General features: G+C 35.1%; 2 protein-coding genes across 13 annotated transcripts in view; one reads left to right on the top strand and one right to left on the bottom strand.

Annotated features, from left to right (window-relative positions):
• Positions 1-233: 233 nt before the first annotated feature.
• On the top strand, positions 234-12,699 carry LOC123756135 (ribosome biogenesis protein NOP53). The gene is made up of 10 exons (XM_045739184.2): positions 234-424; positions 1,895-1,998; positions 3,402-3,567; positions 3,865-4,049; positions 5,890-6,054; positions 7,128-7,351; positions 8,705-8,853; positions 10,202-10,321; positions 11,526-11,669; positions 12,474-12,699. The coding sequence occupies exons 1-10, from the start codon at positions 282-284 to the stop codon at positions 12,559-12,561; spliced, it is 1,488 nt and encodes a 495-aa protein (XP_045595140.2). The 5' UTR covers positions 234-281; the 3' UTR covers positions 12,562-12,699.
• A 1,050-nt stretch (positions 12,700-13,749) lies between these two features.
• The window catches only part of LOC123756134 (UNC93-like protein MFSD11), a 69,475-nt gene continuing 63,316 nt past the window's right edge, over positions 13,750-19,908 (bottom strand). For all 12 annotated transcript variants that reach the window (XM_045739173.2, XM_069336493.1, XM_069336492.1 and 9 more), the window contains 3 exons: positions 19,613-19,735; positions 17,961-18,138; positions 13,750-16,701 (listed from right to left, as the gene is read on the bottom strand). In XM_045739173.2, coding sequence (XP_045595129.1) covers positions 16,398-16,701; positions 17,961-18,138; positions 19,613-19,735 — 605 coding nt within the window. In that variant the 3' untranslated portion in view covers positions 13,750-16,397. The remainder of the gene's footprint in view (positions 16,702-17,960; positions 18,139-19,612; positions 19,736-19,908) is intronic.

Raw genomic sequence — 19,908 nt, 5'->3', positions numbered from 1 at the left:
ATTTATCCAAACATAATATACACATAATCTAATATTATTCATTATAACCAACACACATACATGCGAAAATAAAATTGTCGATTATCGAAGCTTTAATTTATATTGTGACCAACAAGTCGTTTTATAAATTATAAAATGGTTTAAATAACTGGGGCCCAGGAGCTAGAATTTAAATACTGTGAGCCAGAGCCATAGATGAGTAGATCAGGGAGGAGGAAGCTGGAGTAAGGGTGGGAGGCGAGCGGGGTGTGGCACCACTGGCCACTAGTAAACACGCCAGCATGGTGGAGGTGGTCGACCAGGTTGTTCCAAACACCAAGAGAAAACGCTTCAATAAAAACAAGAAGAAAGCATGGAGAAAACGAACAAATATAACCGATGTGGAGGACAAATTAGAGGAAGAGAGGAGAGAGGAGAGATACGGGTATGGATACATAAAACTTGACTTAAAGTTGGTGACATTAAGGTCCACAAGTCTCCTTGCTCCCACTAGTGGGTGACGTTTATTAAATAATTTAATAATTACTGGGTTTTGAAACAAGTATATAAATTACTTGTTTATTTATATACTTGTATCGAGGTCCCCGCCCGCCCCCCTCCAAGGTCAAACTACTGACTCTTCCTTAGGATGCAACCCCCTCAACAATTGCCTAACTCCTGGGTAGCAATTTATTAGGTGAACAGATGCAGTAGGTGAAAGGAAACACACCCAATCATTTCTTTGTGATAATCCAACCCAGGATTCCTGATTTTGAGTTGAACTAAGCAAACTGCACCACAATTTGCAAAGGATGTAAGCAATCTGCAGCAGGCAGACCTGGAAACTTAAATAAAATATGATCGTAGTTGTTTTCTAGGTATTGTTGCCCTGTTATTTCAACAGACTGATCAAATTAAAGATTTGACCAAAACAATAGTGTGGAGGCTGTTTCTACCTTTGCATTGACCTATTTCAGTACTAGAAATGCTAATTTCATTCACCAGGGCTCTAGGAGACTTGAACCCTGGACCCCACACATGTGAGGCAGACACACTATCCACTCAGCCATGAGTAGTCTTAATAAGTTGTCAACTTCCCCTGACTACTACTGAAGCTCAGAGGAATTAGTGATCCACGTCCACATCATATAAATTGTCATTTACACTTCTGTGGTAATATTAGTAGTCAGGGTCATCATGACAATAGATCCTACTATTTTTAAACCTTAGCTACAATACCTATTGATTTTTTCAACTGTATCCTCACATTGAAAAAAAGTTGAAAAGTTGAAAGAGTTGAAAAGCAGCTGAAAAGATGCATCAAACACCTCTATTACTGGGCCATCTTAATTCATTTAAAATGAGATGGAGATGAGAGGAGAGGAGAGAGGTATCATGTAATATGTACATGGAAGATAATCATTTGGCTCTCAAATATGCACAATAAAAGTAGCTTACTGGAGTGAAAGGTAGGAAATAGTGCCATTGAAGATTAGTGGTACCTTAGGTACACTCAGAGAACACCGGACATAAGAGGCCCATTGTTCTTCAGCCTTATTCCACTAGTACAGTACCGTATGAGAAATATTGCTGGAACAAAAGTAGACATTTTCAAGAGGCAATTGGACTAATATAAATAGCGCTTACAGTAACTACGAAAGACCTATATTTGCTAAAGGGCAAAGGGAAAAGATGCAAAGGGACCAGGGTTATCGAGATGATTCTGGGGCTTAGTGTCTCCGCAGCCCAGTCTTTGACCAGGCCTCTTTTTTTTTTTTTGTTGCACATCCCCAGGAAGCAGCCTGTAGCAGCTGTCTAACTCCCAGTTCTGATATTGATAGTCTTTCTATTTCTCATATTTAAAGGTATACAATGGCGTGTTGGTAGCTGAATTCATTATTTTTGTATTTGGCAGAGGTCCCCTGGAAGAAAAATCGAGCAATGAGTTACTGTTCCTGGATGTTGGAGATGAAGCTGCTGACCGGGAAGTTCAAGATGAAATGGGAATTAAAGATGAAGGTAGGCTTATTTTCTCTAATGCATTTTATTTTCTCATTATGTACTCATATGCAGTGTACTGTACTGTATGTTCAATTTAAGGATTGATGTCGGGCTGTGCTCTGCTTGTTATTTATAATTGTTATTACCGATTGTGGTAAATTGTTGGTAGCATCGAGTCATTTGTGGGAAATATAGCCAATAGCTGCAGTTCATTACTTTTACCCAATGGTGATCACAGTATGCCAGTAACTATTTATTGTGGAACATCATTATATCAGCGATGGCAACAAACACGCTTAAGAATTAGATAAGAAAATTTAATTGTGTTTTACATGCCATACTGTGGGTCATCTTGGTCATACGGTGGGCAGCAGATTATTGTTGTAATGAATGTGGTGTCTGCTCCACCAAGCTGATATTCCACAGTAAATTTGAACTGAATTTAGATTTTGGGAATGGAAAAGTAGATGGGCCTGATTTGAATAAAAGATCATATGGCTAGTTTTTATTTTGATTTGTTCAGTTAGGACCTAATATTGGCCCAAATCTTCTTAAATATGATAAAGAAAATCTTGATCTAAATAAAGAGTTTTGGCTGTGGGAAAGTCAACGGGCATGTTTTGGAAATAATCACATTGGCGATAAGGTCATTTGGTGGCTCAGACGAGGTGCCAGAATAACTTTTATTATTGTGAAAATAGTTGAGACCATGTTTCTAAATATTAAATGGAATAAAAATCTCATGATATTTTTTTAGAAAACATGAAGCAGAGGAAAAGGTTTGAAAGGCAATTAGGCTTGGTTAACTTAAGCTGTGTAATGGTCATGATGAAACCTTTGAAAAATATGTTTTTTTTTGACTGTTTGCATGGGAAATACTTGGGATGATGATGTATATTTTGCATGATCAGGTTCCACTGGTAGGTAGATTCATTGTGTAATAGGTTAAAATTAAGAGTTTGCTCTTTAAATTTTGCTCATAAAGCATAGAAAATTAATAGTATCACTTTTAATAATGTACGAATGAGTTATTACTGATTTTCCAAAATGGATGCAATGTGCACTGTACTGGTGTTAAAACTGGCTGTTGCCACAGCGAACCCCAATAGTGTCAGTCGCTACACTTGTTACACAGAGTGGTGATTGCGGTACAGTATTTTCAGTAGCGGCCATCTATTGTTTATAACTGAGCAGTAAGCAGGGCATTTCAGGAACCAAGTAATAGTCTCAAAACTTATTGCTATTTCCAGTATTGTAGTTCAATAAATCAGTTGTTATATCAAGCATATACTGAATTCACTGAATTTGGTTTTTTGTTTAGTTATAACATTTTTTTGGCAAGTAATATTAAATTTGTGCATTATTATATAGTTTTAATTTAATTTTAACACTTTTTAATGTAGTCTATAATAAATGTTCAGATGTCATCTTGGAATACACTCTGGATAAAGTACCCGGAGATTCGGGGGGTTCTGGAAAAAAGATTGTCGAGTTGAAGCCAAGTACTGGGAAACGTCGAATAAAGTCTTTGAAGTCCCACCAATTCCTTAATGGCTTACAAGGAGCCAGGGCACCCCGCAAGCCAAGGTATGTATGACAGTAGTTGTAAAACTTGAAAATTTAGTGTTGGAAAGTAATCAAGTTGTATTGATTGCATCAGAATTCAATGTTGCACACACTAGTAAATTATAGTGCAATGTTGGCTTCATTTTGTTAGAAAATTTTATTATTAAATATTTCAGAATAATATGTTAATATATACTGTACTTTATTTGTATTTAAATGAAACGATTTTTATTTAGTTTATATATTAATATATAGATACAGTATTAAAGTTGGGTAAATATTTTAGCTAAACACTAATTGACATAAGTTTAATTTCAGAGCAAAACGGGAAGTATTAGCTATAGCAATGAAGAAAAAGCAGCAGTTAGAAGCAAAAGGTCCAACAGTAGCTAAGAAGTTTAAACAGGCCGTGAAACAAATTGAAGCGGCTAAAGAGGAGGCCTCTAACAGACCCAAGTCTATAATAAAAAATAAGTTCACCTTGGATTTGTGGTCAGAAGGAGGTACGATTGTTTAGAATGTAAATTCTTATTTATCTATTTGCAGTTTGTTTTTGTCTTTGATGTCTTATTCCATCTAGGAACTTTCCCTTCTTTATTGGGGAATGCAGTGAAAAATCTATTTTAAGTTGCAATATATGTAGGAATTTTATTTATACTGTATTTTTATATAGAAATTGATTTTTTGTGTAAATTACAGCAGTTTTTGTAATTTTTGGTATGCAAAGTGTGAAGATCTGTAGTTACAGTACAGTACTGTACAAGATCAGCAGTTATAGTACTGTACAAAAAGATCAGCAGTTACACTATAGTACTGTACAAGATGATCAGCAGTTACACTATAGTACTGTACAAGATGATCAGCAGTTACACTACAGTACTGTACAAGATGATCAGCAGTTACACTACAGTACTGTACAAGAAGATCAGCAGTTACACTACAGTACTGTACAAGAAGATCAGCAGTTACACTACAGTACTGTACAAGAAGATCAGCAGTTACACTACAGTACTGTACAAGAAGATCAGCAGTTACACTACAGTACTGTACAAGAAGATCAGCAGTTACACTACAGTACTATACAAGAAGATCAGCAGTTACACTACAGTACTGTACAAGATGATCAGCAGTTACACTACAGTACTGTACAAGACGATCAGCAGTTACACTACAGTACTGTACAAGAAGATTGCAGTTACAGTACTGTACAAGAAGATCAGCAGTTACAGTACTGTACAAGAAGATCAGCAGTTACACTACAGTACTGTACAAGAAGATCTGCAGTAACAGTACTGTACAAGAAGATCAGCAGTTACAGTACTGTACAAGAAGATCTGCAGTTACAGTACTGTACAAGAAGATCTGCAGTTACTAAGTGCCTAACAACTGGGTACCTATTTATTGCTTAGTGTATAGATGCTTCAGGTGAAGGAAAATGTACTGAACCACTTGTCTTACTGCAGAAATTTAATGAGGTCTCCTCAGTTGTAAACCAATGAAGCAAACCACTGCGTTTCAGAAACCTGACAGATTTGTCTGATGGATGTAAACTGCCATTTATAAAACACTTGCCATCCTTGTGTGCAGAGTGGAATAAAATAAATTCTGATACAGGCTAAGCTGTAGATGCCAGTAGTTTTACTGATGCATCAAAAATATAAATGCAATAAGAGAAATTCTGGTAGAAACATGAACAGAACAACATAGAACACTAATGTAAAACTTCAGTGTGGTCTATGTTCAGTAAAGATAATACAGGAATCATTCGTTTAAAAAGTGGAATTTTAGTAAAGAAAGTGTAGGACACAACCTGATTGATGCTGTAATGTGTGTTTCTTGAGTTATCTTGAGATGATTTCAGGGTTCAATCCCTGAAATCATCTCAATCAATCGAGTTTCAATCAATCGAGTTCAATCCCCTTCACCGGGGATTGAACTCGGAACCTTAGGACTACGAATCCCAAGCGCTGTCAACTTAGCTGTCAGGCCCTGAACAGAATTTGAATTGACCAGAGTTTGGTGAACCACTGGCTGAAAAAAATTTGTATCACTTGACTAAATCTATATATGTAAATTCCTGTAACACTATCAATATTTAGTAATGGTAATTTCTTCTCGCAGGCATAATAACATAGGATAAAAACCTGTGTGATTAGACGCTGAGATGTATGTCTCATCCTAATCACACATTCAGACTTTGATAAAGCACTCAGGAGAGTGCAAAAGACTTGGTGTAAATTCCTTACATAAATTTCACATATACACAAGTGTGGTTTTTATACTACTAATATTCTTTTAAAGAGTTCTTGTTTTTTGTGTTAATATGCATGATTTGTGTTTCAGGTGATGATGTTACCCAAGAATGCAAGAAGAAAGGTCTTGAAGAGTCTTTCATTAAGGATATATCTTTCTACTACAGAGCACAGAGAAAACTGCGACCAGTTAAGGTCCCCAAGAATAGATATGTTAAACCGTCTAAACTTAAACCTGTGTTGCTTCCAGAAGCAGGTATAGTATATTCAAATTATTGTTAGTGCTTATGGTTATACTTTATAGTTCAGTCAATGCACATGTATGTTTTACTTGAACAGAACTCAAGTTCAACAGAATTCCAAATGCAACAGAAGGATTAGAGTTTGGTATAACTTGATTAACCAGTTTAGGTGTTCAGATGAATAACGGGAAATTTTGATATGATGATTCACAAGGTAATGTGGCTATCATCATACATTGATTTTAGATACTGTGAACTTGTAATGTATGAATCATCATACATTAGATTTTAGATTTAGATTTTAGGTATTGTTTTTTACTAATGATGCTAATATCGGTATAATAGCTCTATATGGGTGTAGTGGAGCTTGCCCCAGACTACTGAAAAAGTCCTGCTATCGTTTCATGGTTGCTTGCTATGCAAGTGCAGTTGTCATCACAGATGTCACTATACCAGTGCGGTAATTGTCATGGAAAAAAATTGCATTATAATTTCGTGGTATGTATAGTGATTATGTCCATATGGTTTACACAGCTCTATGTGCTTGTAATGAGTGTACCAAGTCAACCACTTGTCGTTTAAATATAATATTAAAGGACCTGTAGAAGTCCTGTTGTCCCATATGAGGTTTTCATCATTCATTGATACAGTGATTCATCAAAGGTACCTAGTTAGAAAGGTACCTAATAACTAAGGTATCTAGTTAGAAAGGTATCTAATAACTATGGTACCTAATAACTAAGGTATCTAGTTAGAAAGGTATCTAATAACTATGGTACCTAATAACTAAGGTATCTAGTTAGAAAGGTATCTAATAACTAAGGTACCTAGTTAGAAAGGTACATAATATCTAAGGAACCTAGTTAGAAAGTTGAAAGATCAGTACTTCAGAAAAGCTACTGAATAACCCCTTTTAAAAGAAACTTGTTTTTTTTTTTTTTAGTCAGTGCTGTATTTTTTTATTTAAAAAGTTCATTCTTTGTTGAATTCTGGTAGCAAAATACTTTTTAATATACACAAATAAATTTTAGCATTTGCTTTAATAAATATAATGAGAGAAATATTAACAAATGCACTTTGTTCACAGGAACTTCATACAACCCTTCCTACATTGACCATCAAAAGCTATTACAGAAAGCAGTTTCTCAGGAAGCGACGCAGCTAAGGAAAATTGAGCGTATAGAACGTGCAACTACCAGAATGTTCCCCACAGTGGACAAGGCTCCTACAGCAGAAACATGGCTTGAAGAAATGTCGCAAGGTCTTCCGAAGGCTGGAGGCGAAGAGGAAGAGGAGGAGGTTGAGATGGTGGTAAGACGCATTGGCATTAATATCTAATAAACAATGCTTGTGTTTCAGTTCACATCAGCTGTTATATCCGGGTTTTTCTTGCCTAGTGGCCAGCTCACTTTACTCCTGCCTCCAGGGCAATCTTCCCAGTGGGGTTCGGGTTTGTTCACAATTGAGTAAGCTGGCTAAGGCTATCTTGTGATTGGGACCAATGCCATACCAATGATGGTACAGTACTCTTCAAAGTACTGATGCTATTCCATTCACTTGGGCTGTAGGAATCTTGAACCATGGACCCCACGCGTGTGTGAGGCTGAAACTCTATTTGACTGGTGCTATCTTACATGGAATGTTGTTCGGTTTCACTTCCTTTTTCAAAGCAGTTAAGATTGCGTAGCTTAAAAATATAATGAGATCCTTTATTGCCTGCATAGAATCTGTGAAGCACTTAAACTACTGGGACCATCTGAAAGCTCTCGTATTGGTATTGTATTCCTTGTAATGGAGACAACAAAGATCTCATTTTATGTCTATGGAAAATGGTGGAAGGTTAAATTCCAAACGTGCGCAATACAATTAAAACACTAGAGGGAGAGAGGTTGTAGGGCATATAAATTAAATATGATGAAAAGTCGGGGCGGCATCAGTACAATTAATTAAGAAAACAGCGTAAACATTAGAGGACAATGATTTTCCTTTCTCCTGCCAACATATGTAAAATGTCGATGGAACAACAGTGAAAGTTATAAAGAGGAAACTTCACAAGTTTCTACTGAATTTATCTGATCAGCCCTGATCCCAAGTTACAGCCCCAATCCTGTGCCAGGTAAGTCTACTACAGGCTCACTATAGCCTGTAGCCCATGCAACTTGGAACTTTTTATTCTGAGTAGCTGAATCTAAAACAACGACAACAGCCTGGTAGTGGTGGCATTATGGCCCTACATGCTAAGCCATCAAACAGCCTCACATACCAGACAGTTACCAGGAAAGTCTGGCACAACCCAAGCTGCAGGAGGGAGGGAATTATCAGGAAAAAACACCAAGCCATTACAATTGTATAGCACTTTGGATGGATCAGAATTAGGATTTGGGATGGGACGGGGGGGAAAGGAACGGTACCCAGCCACTTGGACTGTCGGGAATTGAACACCGACCTGCATGAAGCAAGATCGTCACTCTATCATCCAGCCCAAGTGGTTGGGCACCAAGCTGCAGGAGTAGAAAAATTCTTGAAATAAACAGTGGATAATCAACTGATTGTTGTGAATATTTTGGCTGTACAGTATTGTCATGCATGTAATTTCTATTGGAATTTTTATTTAATTATTTTGGAAAATATTAAGCATTTATTATGCATTTTTACTAACTGCAGGTTGATAAAGAAAAGTTGACTGTGACAAGCAAACCAAAGAACGAAAAGAAAACTAAGAAACAACGAAGGAAGGAGCAGAAACTAAAACTTGCTAAATTAAAAAGACTGCAACAAAAGGAACAACGTGTTAGAAGCAGTAATATTTTCAGGTAAAACTTTTTATGGATTATATGACTAAGAAGTATATTTTGTATGTAACATTGTCATCATTACACATTTTCTCAGCATTATGAGATATGAAAGTATTTGTCCTTAGATAAAAGGAGAGTAAAATAGGGAAGAGGGATTTTAAGATTTTCAAAGTTATATCCATCCATTCACAATACCTTAAACACTAAATAACATCACTAAGAAGCACCACCACTGCACTCCTGTAAAACTTCCATAGCAGTACTGTACCATTCTGTAAGGGATCAAATGCTCTTTACGAGTTGTATGTTAAATGTCCACTCTTTCTTAACAGATTACTTCCAACTAGTCTTGTTCCATGACCAGCTTCTCTTGCTGTTATAATAACAGTAACATAATATAATAACAGTTCCATGACTGTTCCACTTCTCTTGCTTGGGTCATACCCACCAAACACAACGAAACTATGACGTTCGAACACGGTCTAACACCTAACAATTGTAACAAACCAATATAGCTAGTTGTAACAGTGTTCTAATACATCATAAAATGTTATAACAAGATTATAATCTTCACAATTATAATACAAAACAACTGTATTACAAGTTGTAACAAATGAATCTTGGGGACTGTTACGTTGTGTGTTTGTAGGGTACCCAGACCCTGCTTCATTCATTCATTGAATGAATTTCAGTGTTTCCATTGTTTGGGTTTTCCTTCTCTTCTACTGCCTTCAAATTTTAGGAATATTTTGTCTTCGCAACTCTTGTGTTCGTTGCACATGACCAGGCCGTCTGGGTACATGCTTTTTTTGGGGGTGTAATATTCAGTACCTTTAACTAATTATGATCTAACATTATCAGAAATTTCAGCTTACAGTTATCTATTTTGTAAATGATTAACGCAAGTTGAAATTTTGGAATAGTTATGAGGTCTTGTATATTTTTGATTCAACACGTTCCATAAGCAATTAATAAAGTGGATGACAACTATTTCCTCAGGTTTTGATTTTTAAATTGTCAGACATGCGTGCATACAGGAATAATATATAATTATTAAATATAAATAAATTCATGTGTTCTCAATTTATTTTGTTGTTTCTAAATTAAAACTACACAATGTTATTAGATTAACATTTTCCAACTAGATGAAATTTAAGGATAAATTTGTGTAATGTATTATTTTTTCAAAGTTGGAAGCATAGTTGCACATTGTAAGGTTCAGAAAGTCCAAATAACTGATGCTAGAATATGTTGGAAATGTGAAGAATCATTAATCATTTTGTGCTTCATTATTTATGTTCAAGCTTTTGTTTTAGTGTGTGTTATGTCTGGAATGTGTTGTAATGCAATTGCACATTATTCTCAGGGTGAAGACATACCAGAAGGAGATTGACCAGTCTGAAGATTTAACAAAGAAACGCATTCTTGGTCGCAGTGCCAGAAAAGAGCAGCTTAAATCAATGCCTCATCGTCTTGGTAGACTAAGGCAAGTTGATGCACTTTTTGTTCAAATATTTTCTTTAGAATCCCCAGCAGTCAGATGGTGCTGGCAGATTAAAAAATAATAATTTAAATGGAACTGTTCACTATGTTGATAATGCCTCATTGTCTTGGCTTGACTTACATTGCTTAACTTTGAACCCAAAAGTATAGCTGCAAGTTGAAAGGTGAAATTTATCAAAAATATAATGCACCAAATTTGTGTGATATCATTAGGGAAGAAACAAGATCATGTTAAAGCGATGCAGACAGCACTTATATATGAGCATAAGAGAAGTAAAAATGCTAACCTTTCATTACTACAAGTATTGTCTAACATGAGCTGTTTGATTTATTATGTCCATTATTTTGAGAATATTTTATTATATTGACTTGAAACTTATAATACTTAGTGCACAGTATAACTGTTTTATAATCATACAGCTGAGCTTCCTTTTGCTATTGGCATAATAGCTAAATAGCAAGAATTATTGAGTCAATATCCGTATCTTCATTACTCATTATATGACTTTGAACAGACAACAGCTGCACGAGATCATAAAGCCAAGCCTGCTCCTGATATTGGGAAGTGTAGCTCCTATGAAGTCATTTTGTAGTCATTGTGCTATAAAGCATATTGCAGTGCACTCCTGATCATACGTGAGAGTGTTAACCCTTAACTTGAAGCCATCATCAAACCTGCCGCCCACTAGTACTTGATAACATTGCATAGTAAGCAATTGAAAACAATAGCCCGCCAGAGACTTAGTGGCCTGTGCCGGGATATCCCTGCAAACAAAAAAACACAAAACTATTGCATCCATATGGATGAATTAAAATGATACTTACATCATTTGTATTGAGACTGGTCAATAGTAACTGCAATCAACATATAAGTGTTGATTGCAGTTACATACAGAGTTACATACAGATTCCTTGGTATCAGTGCAGGATGATAACTGTATTTTAAGGGTTAGAGTACAGTACTATATTAGTAATTTATTTGGAAACTACATTTTTTATTGGGATTTTCATAATTTTTGGGGGATGGATGTGAGATTCCCATACAATATTTTGTATGGATGTTTCAGTGAAGGTACCTGCAATCCAATTTGCTCATGTTTCTACTGTAATTTCAGTTTCTTTATCTGAATGTTATATTTCATTGTGGGGTCCATAAAGAAAACAAAGGATACTATGTGTTTTGGTAGGTTTGAAGAGGAGGACATAGCAGTAACCCTTGGAGATGAGCTGCCTGACTGCCTGCGGCGGGCAGCTCCAGCTGTGGATCTCATAGAGGAGCGTTTTAAGAGCCTGCAGCGTAGAAACGTGATTGAACCCAGACTTCCTCACAAGTAAGTACAGTATTGTAAATTTAGTTTTTGTACTTGATGTCAGTTGCAGATACAAAGTAAGAAGTAGGATGCACTATTGAAAATCACATAATTGGATACTGTTCGAATAATAGGATTGCAGTAGGTTATTTCATTAGGGTGAGATGACTGATGTGTTCATTAACTTGGAATTAAAAAATCTCTGAATCCATATACCTGTATTGCCCAAACATTTGGACACGTTGTAGTTAGTGGTGATGGTAATATGTAAACGTGAGAGATTTGCTATAGTTTGTCCTAAAATATGTAAAATTTACATAATATTATATTCAGTCTCTTTAAAAGTTAACCTTTAAATGCAAGTAACATTGATGTAATTTATTATTGAAGAAGAAAATAACAGATGGAATTGAAACAGTCAAGTTATATTTATGCTCAATTGGTCTGTTGATGGAGTCTTGGGAAATGGTTCAGTATAAGTAATGTAAAATAGTTTACTGTAGAGGACAGTGTCAACCCTCAACATGGGTTCTGTGGCACCCCTAGTTACCTTGGGGTTCTGCAAGAGATAGTGATAAATAGGCTAATTCTAATTATATGCAAATGGATTTTTGAGTCATTTTTGTGTTTAATTTTTTCATGTAACCAGTATCAAGTGCAAAGACAGAAATTCTCTCTCCCCTTTCAGTTGAAAATGAATTTTGTGTTTTTTTATCTAAAGTACGACCCAGAATTATTTGAAGGGTACAAAGATTGAGAAACACAGGATAAATATATAAGATAAAATAAGTTATAATAATATAACCTTTACCTACCCCATTGCAGATTACAGAGGAAATACAAGCTGAAGAAAACTGTGAAACGCAGTTACAAAGAAGAGTTTGCGAAGATTGAAAAAATGGTTGATGAATAAAGGTTCTACATGTATTGTGTACATTTTTCCATATTCAGAGCAGGCAACTACAATACATTACAAGTACAGTATTTTCTTCTTGCTTTTTGAATGGCTCTACAATGACAAGAATAATAAAGGTTTCTGAATGGTGTGTACTGTATTGGTTTAATTATCATATTATTGATGTATAGATAAACAAAATAAGGTATGTTTTTTGAAAGTTTAAAATAAAAATAAATTTGGTTGAAGGTTATTTTTAAATTTTGAGAATTAGAAGCTGTAATCAGAAAATAAGTAAAGAGATCATAGATTCACAAGTCCCATCTAAGTAACCTCTCACACTTTTGAAAAAGGCAGTAGGTGTAGTGTAGTAATGGTATTGTGCACCTCCATTCTTAATTTCATAGTGTCACTCGTCATTGAATAGTTAGCACTGTTGACGACCGGGGAGCCAAAGCTCAACCCCCTTGAAGCACAACTAGGTGAGTACTTAATTGATTCTCTCCCTCCCTAATGTTGGTTTCCACTTGTCAAAGAGAATATAGATTGCATCGGTTATAATTGAATGTACACAACATTCACGATAGAATGGAGTAATTCATATCAGGTCCTATATGGCTCATCAAGAGTTCTGATGCTTCTGGTGTTTGCTCAGCTTTGGCCAATTCTTACAATTACAATACTGTGGAAACTTTACTGTATTGTATTTTTTACAAAAGACAATAAGATATATTGCTAACTATTTGAAAATGAATATCAAATGTGTCATCGTTGAGTGATCAAATGAGGTGGGGTGTCCATGTACTACTGAATGCATTTGCATACTATGTACAGTTTGTTTGGAAAAATGTACATGCACACGATGGGGGGGGGGGGTTATAGTAGTTGATTAATTGACAGTTGAGAGGTGGGCCGAAAGCAGAGCAGGGCAGAGGTCAACCTCCGCCAGCATAACTAGGCGAGTACAATAACATGGTTAAAATTAGACACTGATCCTACAAATGTGAAAATAGACTTGACAATATTTCAGTCCATCCTGGACCATTATCAAGTTGTGTAAAAATAGTTTTGTACTGACATGGAAAATGCTTAGGGTGAATGATGCTTTCAAGTTGTATTATCTGTATTATCAGTGATATTTTCTCCTATTAATTTTGAATTTGCTCTTTATCAGTTGACATTTGAAGAGCTTAATAAAACACAGTATGAATTGAAAAATATAATCAACAAAATTGTACAACAGAAACCTTATGCAACTAACAGATTTTGCAGTAATACAGTATTATAAATATTGGTGAAGTATATTTAAATTGATCACCAGAAAATATATTTATCTATAGTTCAGAATTCACCTGACAGGCTGATTGTAAATGAACTAATATGAGAGCCTAATAAAGGCCACAACAGTTCAACAAAGAGTCCATGACAGGGCACCAATCCTTTGTGTATCTCTCCTCTATTTACACTATAAATGAATTATTACCCAAGTGCCTCTGTTCAATAAATTAGACACACGTCTGTAATAATCTTATCATTATTAATGGCGATTCCTAGAAAATGCAAATTACAGCAGGCTATTTAATATTTCCCCCCTTAAAAAAAAGCCAATTTACTTATTTTATGATTTTTCTAACAAAATCTTAAAATACAAAAAATAGACACTGTATACAGGCACAGTCACCAATATTTGGATACTGTATATTAAACCACCATGATAAAATCACATGCACAATACAGTAGTTTTATTTACTATAAAATTTGTGCTAAAGATTAAAAGCTTGAAGGCAGTACATTCTTACTTGAAATGAAATTAATGAATAAACCTGAAAATGATTGTGTCAGTTTGACTGTAGTTCAGGTCTCGAACAATATCTTACCTAAGTGAGCATTAAGCTTCCTGGATTAGATACTTTTTTAGCACAACTTAAGTTATCCAGCAATTTGTGTAAGTGAAACTTTGCATGAAGGAAAATTAACTTTAAATTGTATAGGGGGAAAAAAGAGACGAAGCTTGTTGGGCTTATTGAGATCCCCGGGTCAACAACAGACCTTTCCCAGGATGTAACCCCACAATAGTTGCCTGACTCCTGAGTACCTGTTTACTGCTAGGTAAATAGAGGCATCAGGTGTATGATAATGTGCCCTGCCCAGAAATTGAACCTGGGACTATTTGGTTCAACCTTTACATGAACATCATTATTAAATATTCCCATCACCTTCCAACCACAAATACAGTACATACTAAAGTGCAGGATATTTGGATAGAAGACTCTCTAGTATGTATGCTCCTCAGGTACCATGATGCAAAATTGTAATTGTAAAAAGGTGCATAAAGCATTATATAATGGTGAGCAATCCAGAGATGAGTGTGGTTTGGGCTTAGCAGCATACCAAGACAATGTGTCAGATACACCACTTTCTCACAAAACTTTTGTATTGTAAATCAACTCCTGCATAGTTAGAATGTGCGTTCAGAATAAAATATTAGCATTATCTTTATAGGGCTTACAATGAGGGGTAAATATGTCAAGAAGTATGGTACTATAGTAGTATATAAAAAAAATAGTTACCCATTTAAAATTGTCCTAACAGTTTTGTAAACAAAAGTCATTAAAAAACACAGAAATGTGCAATTACATAAATAGTTAAATGAATTATTTATTTGTTTACTACAAATCACCTGGATATCTTATTATTTTATGACTACAGCAGTATTGTACGGTCAGATATCATGCAGCTTGTGATATGATTGGCAAAAGTTACATAAAGTATTTGATAATCAAAATATAACTTATGCAGTGATAATAAACAGCACTGTTGAGCATATGCTGCAATGGAATGAGACTTTTTGTGACTCCTTATTTGGCAAGGATCATTTGGGACGTGTCCTTAGATTACCATTCACTTTTTGATGTGTGGAATTCAGGCTAAATCATCAGATCTTGTAAGGTTCCGTAAATGTTTGACACAACTGGTCCCAAAATTGAAATCTTTTATAATGGTTAATTTACATAATTGTCATGTGTATAGTCTGTAGTATCCTGATTATTTATGTGCAAGTTAGGTTTATCTTAATCTCAAAGATAAGATTACAGGACTCTCCCATAGTCAAGTAGTCTTACATTAGCCAATCATTGGTCTCAAAGGACAGCAGAGCGTGAAATATTACATAAGTGCCAGCTGGGTTTATTCCAGTTTTCTGTAGAATGTATTTTATTGTTATTAACTTGCATTATTTATATGGCTTTGAGTTAGTCCATTAGTGTACATAAATCTAAGGAAAATGCAAATTTACATACTAATGCTCAAATATGAAATGGGGAATATTACTAAACTTGAGGCTATTTCAAATTGTAACCGAGTAATTTAGGTTATCACCTTCGTAAGCTGGCAATAAATATATCAAACATGTTCTTACTGCTGTGCAAAAGCCAATTGAAGTTAACGAATACTTTTGTGTCCTCTATACTTGGCAGATCTCGTCACCCTCTTTTCTCTTATTATTGCCCTTCAGGGTTCTAGAAAGGGTGATCTCTGAGGTTAGGTGTGAAGAGGAACACACTCCTTTTCCTTGCATTGTGATGTCTATAAAATATAGTTTTTAACAGATAAATTAATGTGAGCTACAGTTTAAGTCTAAAGCTAACACGTTTCTAAATTATTCTTTGCTATTATAGGACGAGTTCTTTCTTGGTAGGACAAGAAGGCCAAGCTTAGAACCTAACTTGACAAAGATCAAATATAATTACCATTTTAGAAATCTGGATGAACTTAAAGTAACTTAAAAATCTTAATGTATACATCTTTATTAAAAAAAACTAATTTACATATACAGGCGAGCCAAAATGTGGCTCTTAGTCAAAAGCCGCTGTATCTGGTTTAGCTCTGAGACGACGATGTGCCCGCCACTCAACACTACAGAATGTCAATGTACCGATTGTTGCAAACACCACTAAGATTGCAAGATGCCAATATAGCTCAAATACACTTGAGTAAAAGAAGCAGGCAGCAGCTGAGAGGGACTGAGTGAACTTGAAAAGTGCAAAAGCAGGTCCTGAATTATCTTGATAAACGGTACCAAGAATGGAGTAAATCTGGGTGTTGAAACAAGCATCTCCAAAGCCCAGCATAAAACTGCACAACATGGCAATCACTTGACTGAAATGGAATAAAGGAAATACATTTAAAATTTATATAACTTACAAATTACAGAATTTATATTTAATTTTTTATAATAAAATCTTCTGTATGTAAAAAGAGGATGAGTCCATTGACAACAATTCTCCAGACTGCCTTTGTTAACCTGTAAAGCTAACCATACACACATTTGGACATATATACATTTATACATATATTGGCTGAAGAGTGGCTCCTGAATGTATCGGGAAATTCCTTATATAAGTGCTTGGGACTCTGTGAGTCATAGTCCTAGAAACATAGAAATCTAGAATATCAAAACAAATAAAAAACCAGGATAGAACATTAAATATTCCATTCACCTGGGCTGTATGGGTCTTGGACCGTGGACCCCACATGTGTGTGAGGCTGCAGCTCTATCGACTGGGCTATGAGCAGTCTTAAAAAGGAAAGTTTCCAGAAGCAGCATCCTGCTGCCAAACTGATGCTTTTAACATTAAGAAATTTGCCACCAATTATATAATGTTGCAACAATTACAGACTTGTTTTGAATGTGTAGGAAATAAGCTCCTAAAAGCTTGCTCGAGCTTAGTTTTGAATCATATATGGGTGATAAGAGAAATAAGTTATAAAGAAATTCTAGGAAACATTAACAATTTGAGCAAAAAAATAAAAATCTGTAAACGAATCACACTGCCGATTGTTTTATTAACACTGTACGGCTGTAATCAGTTGGGTAAATGCTGATAATTGTGATTCAAATTTTGAGGATTCTTCCCAGAATCCTCAAATTCCTAGATTTATACTAAACAAAATCTAGCATTGACTGTAATGAAGCACCCTTTTCTAGATGGTCTAAATAGCTCCCCATGAGTTGGCTCTGATACCAAAGACTCAACCAAGCCTACAAAACTTCCAAGCCACTCAATTTTCACAGGCCTACTAAACAGCTGGTGTGCTCATACACGCAAGGATAATGTTACAATCTACTTACTGCAAACTCTAACCTGCCCATCATACATTCCAAAAAAATAAAAATAAAATAATTTTGATATTACCTTTAGAGACCAGACCCTTTATAGTGAAAATCACATAATGGAAAAATATTTAATGTTGCAGTAACTACATTTCAGAACCATATACATTTACTAAACTTTGTTACATCTTGTAAAAATATATATACACTGTACATGTATTTTTTATACTTTACATATATCCATTATACTTTGCATAAAATGCTGCAAATTCTAATTGACAAATGTATAAGCATTATACTGTACCTTGGCTGGCCTTGTGACAAAAATGAGGGGTCTGTTGTATTGCTCAAAGGAGATATTGTTGGCAAATTCAGGAATATGAGGAAGAAGCAGAGCATGTGGACCAGATATCCCAATAACACAATGGGGTCACGACCATACTTAACGGTTTTAGAACCAAAGATGCCAAATACTCCTCCACCTGAAGACAAAAAATTATGATAATAGATTCACTATACTGTGTACAATAATTAGATAAAACAAATTAACAAAATGTTTATCACAGTAAAAAATAATATGCAAACTGAATGTGGGGGCAGACTAGTGTGATGTGTAGGCAGAGTTTGAGCCTGACTGGCCCAATAATTGCCAAAATCAGGCCAAGTTGTATAAAAAGCATCTTTCCGAGAGGATCCGCTTGGTCATTCACTCTGGTGTTCATATGACAGTATCATGCAAAGGCATTCAGGATAACAAACATATGGCACCACATGGAATTGTTCAACCTGTCTCTGCAGGGTTAGGAAGGTAGGTAGTGTGTCATGGCAAATAAACTAATCTAGCCCAGAATGACTGATAGTGAAACATCATAGATATTTTCAGATATATTTCATCTCTTATGTGGCCCTATGAGTGACAGACTTTACCATTCAGGTCCTTGACCTAGGCTCTATATTTGTATTAAATGTCCCACACGTTATTTCCTTCATACATTATTTTATCTAAGCAATATTAGTGTTTGGTCGATTAATAAGGCTTATTTTTATTTTTTGAAAGTTTCTGAATGTTTTCATGAACCTCTTCCCATGGTGGACATGTCTACAAATAGACATGTATAGAATTACATTAAAAACATGTACAAGAGCTTAATATCTTTCTATATTATGTAGAAGTGTGCTTTTCATTCACATTTTTGTTGAGACCGGTGTACAATTCATATGCAGACATTAAATTAGTTAATCCAAGTTTTGTATACATGTATCCCTTGCATACAAATATAGATGCACTGAGTGAGAGATGTGTCGGGTCATGAATACTTCCCTTGGGGCTCATTGTATGTACTACACTACTATGTACATACAGTATATGATGGGCTGCACAGTACTCTCATAAGCTTTGTATATGTTTACCATTAACACTTCTAATGCCCTTAATGTATTATGTATTATAATTACAAGTTTTAATGTCATAATTTCTAACATCCTCTACTACTGTGGTCTATCTACTTTGTGTGCTAGACATTTAAACTTTGCCTTGTCACACACCTGTGAAAATATTAACACTCTTTACCAATATTTCATATTATCCAATATATATTGAGGTTTCTGTATCTTGAGATTTCTTGTTCTCAAGAGAACTTCTCTTGAGTATTAAATTATTTTTACATACCATATCTGTTTTGCAGAACTTTATTTTTTATTCTAATGCATAAGCATCTTGGATGCAATAAGAATTATTTATTGGGATAGGAATTGAAATGCCATGATTTTAATTGTAATTATAGATCTTTTGTCTCAAGTTTACCAAAAGTCTCAAATTATTCCCGGCTGCAAGCACCAATTACTAATTGTTCAGAATTTTCTTTATTTACTAAAATCAATGCTTCTATTTTCGTATGGAAATTGGAAAATTAACATTTAATGACCGACTGCAGTTTGGCAGAGCTTTACGCTTACCTAATATCTCTCCAATACCAATAAACATTCCTGAAAGTCCAACAAGGCGTTTGGGATCAGGAAATCTTAGGGTTGAGCTTAAGCAAGCACTGTAGACCCCGCTGAAGAACGACAACTCAATTCCTGAAATTCAAAGCAATAATGGTTGGCATCATCTTACAATATTACAACTTAGCCACTACTGTACTAATATACACTTGTATATATGTATATACTATACTAATATATGTACTAGTATACATAATATGAATTTTGTTTATTCTACAAACAAATTCTATTCTAATTCTAATCTTTTG

Source organism: Procambarus clarkii, chromosome 36 (assembly GCF_040958095.1).
Source record: "Procambarus clarkii isolate CNS0578487 chromosome 36, FALCON_Pclarkii_2.0, whole genome shotgun sequence".
NCBI lineage: Eukaryota > Metazoa > Arthropoda > Malacostraca > Decapoda > Cambaridae > Procambarus > Procambarus clarkii.
Note: the sequence above shows the minus strand (reverse complement) of the source record. Positions and strands in the feature narration are given on the sequence as shown.